At 71.7% G+C, this 1,595-nt stretch overlaps 1 protein-coding gene across 1 annotated transcript in view; it reads right to left on the bottom strand.

The window, feature by feature from the left end:
• Positions 1-1,394, bottom strand: part of SKOR2 (SKI family transcriptional corepressor 2) — a 23,599-nt gene extending 22,205 nt beyond the window's left edge. Inside the window, 3 exon segments of the mRNA XM_041464121.1 lie at positions 1-477; positions 479-564; positions 603-1,394. Of these exon segments, the coding sequence (XP_041320055.1) occupies positions 1-477; positions 479-564; positions 603-1,394 (1,355 nt within the window).
• Between the last annotated feature and the right edge of the window lie 201 nt (positions 1,395-1,595).

Genomic DNA, 1,595 nt, shown 5'->3' on the forward strand with positions numbered 1-1,595 from the left:
GGCCCCGTCCCCAGCCCCGCCGGTCCCGCCTCGCCGCCGGGCTCCGACAGGTCCAGGAAAGCCTGGCGCAGCAGGCCCGCCCCGTCCCCCCCCAGCGAGCATCCCAGGGCGCCGGGGGGCTGCGGCGGCGGCTGCAGGTAGGTGGGTACCGGCAGCCCGCCCGGGGTGCGCGGCGGCCAAAACATGCAGAAGGGAGGGTAGAAGGCGGCGTCCTTCCTGCCCGGCCAGAAGAGCCCCGAGAGCCCGCCGCCCGCCGCCGCCGCCCCGCCGGCCTTGTGCGCGGCCGCCCCGCCGAGAGCATCGCCGCCGCCGCCCTCCTCCTTCTTGTGGCAGAGACCGAAGGCGGCGGCGGGGAAGCCGTAGGGGTGCGGGAAGAGCCCGCCGCAGCCGGGGAACTTCTGGAGCATGCCGCCGAAGGAGCCCTTACTGGGCACCGGGATGACGGGATAGCTCCGTGGGCTTTTGCCGCCGTGCGCCGCCGCCACCGCCTCTTGCAGCTCCTCGTCCTCCTCGAAGCGCGGCCGCTTCTGGTGCAGGTCGGGCGGGGCGGCCAGCAGGTGCGGGCTCAGCAGCCCGCCGCCCACCACCGCCGCCGCCTTCACCGAGCCCAGCGGGTGGCAGGCGGTGGGGGCGGCGGCGGCGGGGGCCGGCGGGGCGGGCGGCAGGGCGCGCTTGCGGCTGCCGCCGTTGAACATGGCCTTGACATCCTCCCAGGCGAAGACCAGCTCATCCTGGGGGCTCTTGTCGGTCAGCTTCAGGTGGCGGCGCCAGGAGTTGAAGTTGGCGGCGTCGGGCTGGGTGTACTTGGCGTCGGGGGTGCGGTGGGAGTGGAAGATAAACTTGTTGGGCGAGAAGTACATGCTGCAGTAGCTGCACTTGATGCACTTGGCCCGGGAGCTGTTGTAGCGGGCCGGGATGAAGCTCCCGCGGCATCCCCAGGCGCACTCGTGGGATACGTCGAAGGCGAAGTTATCCGGCAATTTGGGGGGCCGGTTCTCCCCCAAGAAGGACTTGCAGAGCCGCTCTGCCTCCCTCTTGGTGATCATGCCGCAGCGGCGGGAGGAGATGGGCATGGCTCCGGCCCGCCGCAGGATCTCCAGCTGCACCGGCGTGCACTGCACGCAGGTGATGCCCAGGGCCACCCGCCGGTTGTGGATCTCGTTGTAGCTGAAGTTTTTGAGGAGGGTGTTGGAGATCTGCGCCAGGCACAGCCGCTCCTGCCCGTCGATGACCAGGGAGACGATCGGGATGCCGTAGAGGATCACCTGCCCCACCTGGTTGGGCTTCATGGCGGCGTGGCCGGCCCTCGGCTGGTTCATGGGGTCCGGCGGGTACGCGCTGGACGGCGACGGCAGCAAGATATCGGTGGGGCCGGGCAGCGGGCTGGTCGCCATCGTCTCAGCGCCGGGGGGGCTGCTCTGCTCTAGCTGCGGGAGGCGAAGGGGACAGAGACACAGCGCCGTCAGCCGAGCGCTCACAGGGATGGGGGTCCCCGCCGCACGCACCCCGTCCTCCCCCCGCTGCTCTGGTCTGCCGGCATGCGGAGGCGCTACCAGCGGGGAGGTTCGCTCAGCGACCCCGACCCCCCCCAAACC

The sequence above is a fragment of the Pyrgilauda ruficollis genome, unplaced genomic scaffold (assembly GCF_017590135.1).
Source record: "Pyrgilauda ruficollis isolate IOZ18807 unplaced genomic scaffold, ASM1759013v1 scaffold170, whole genome shotgun sequence".
NCBI classification, from domain to species: domain Eukaryota; kingdom Metazoa; phylum Chordata; class Aves; order Passeriformes; family Passeridae; genus Pyrgilauda; species Pyrgilauda ruficollis.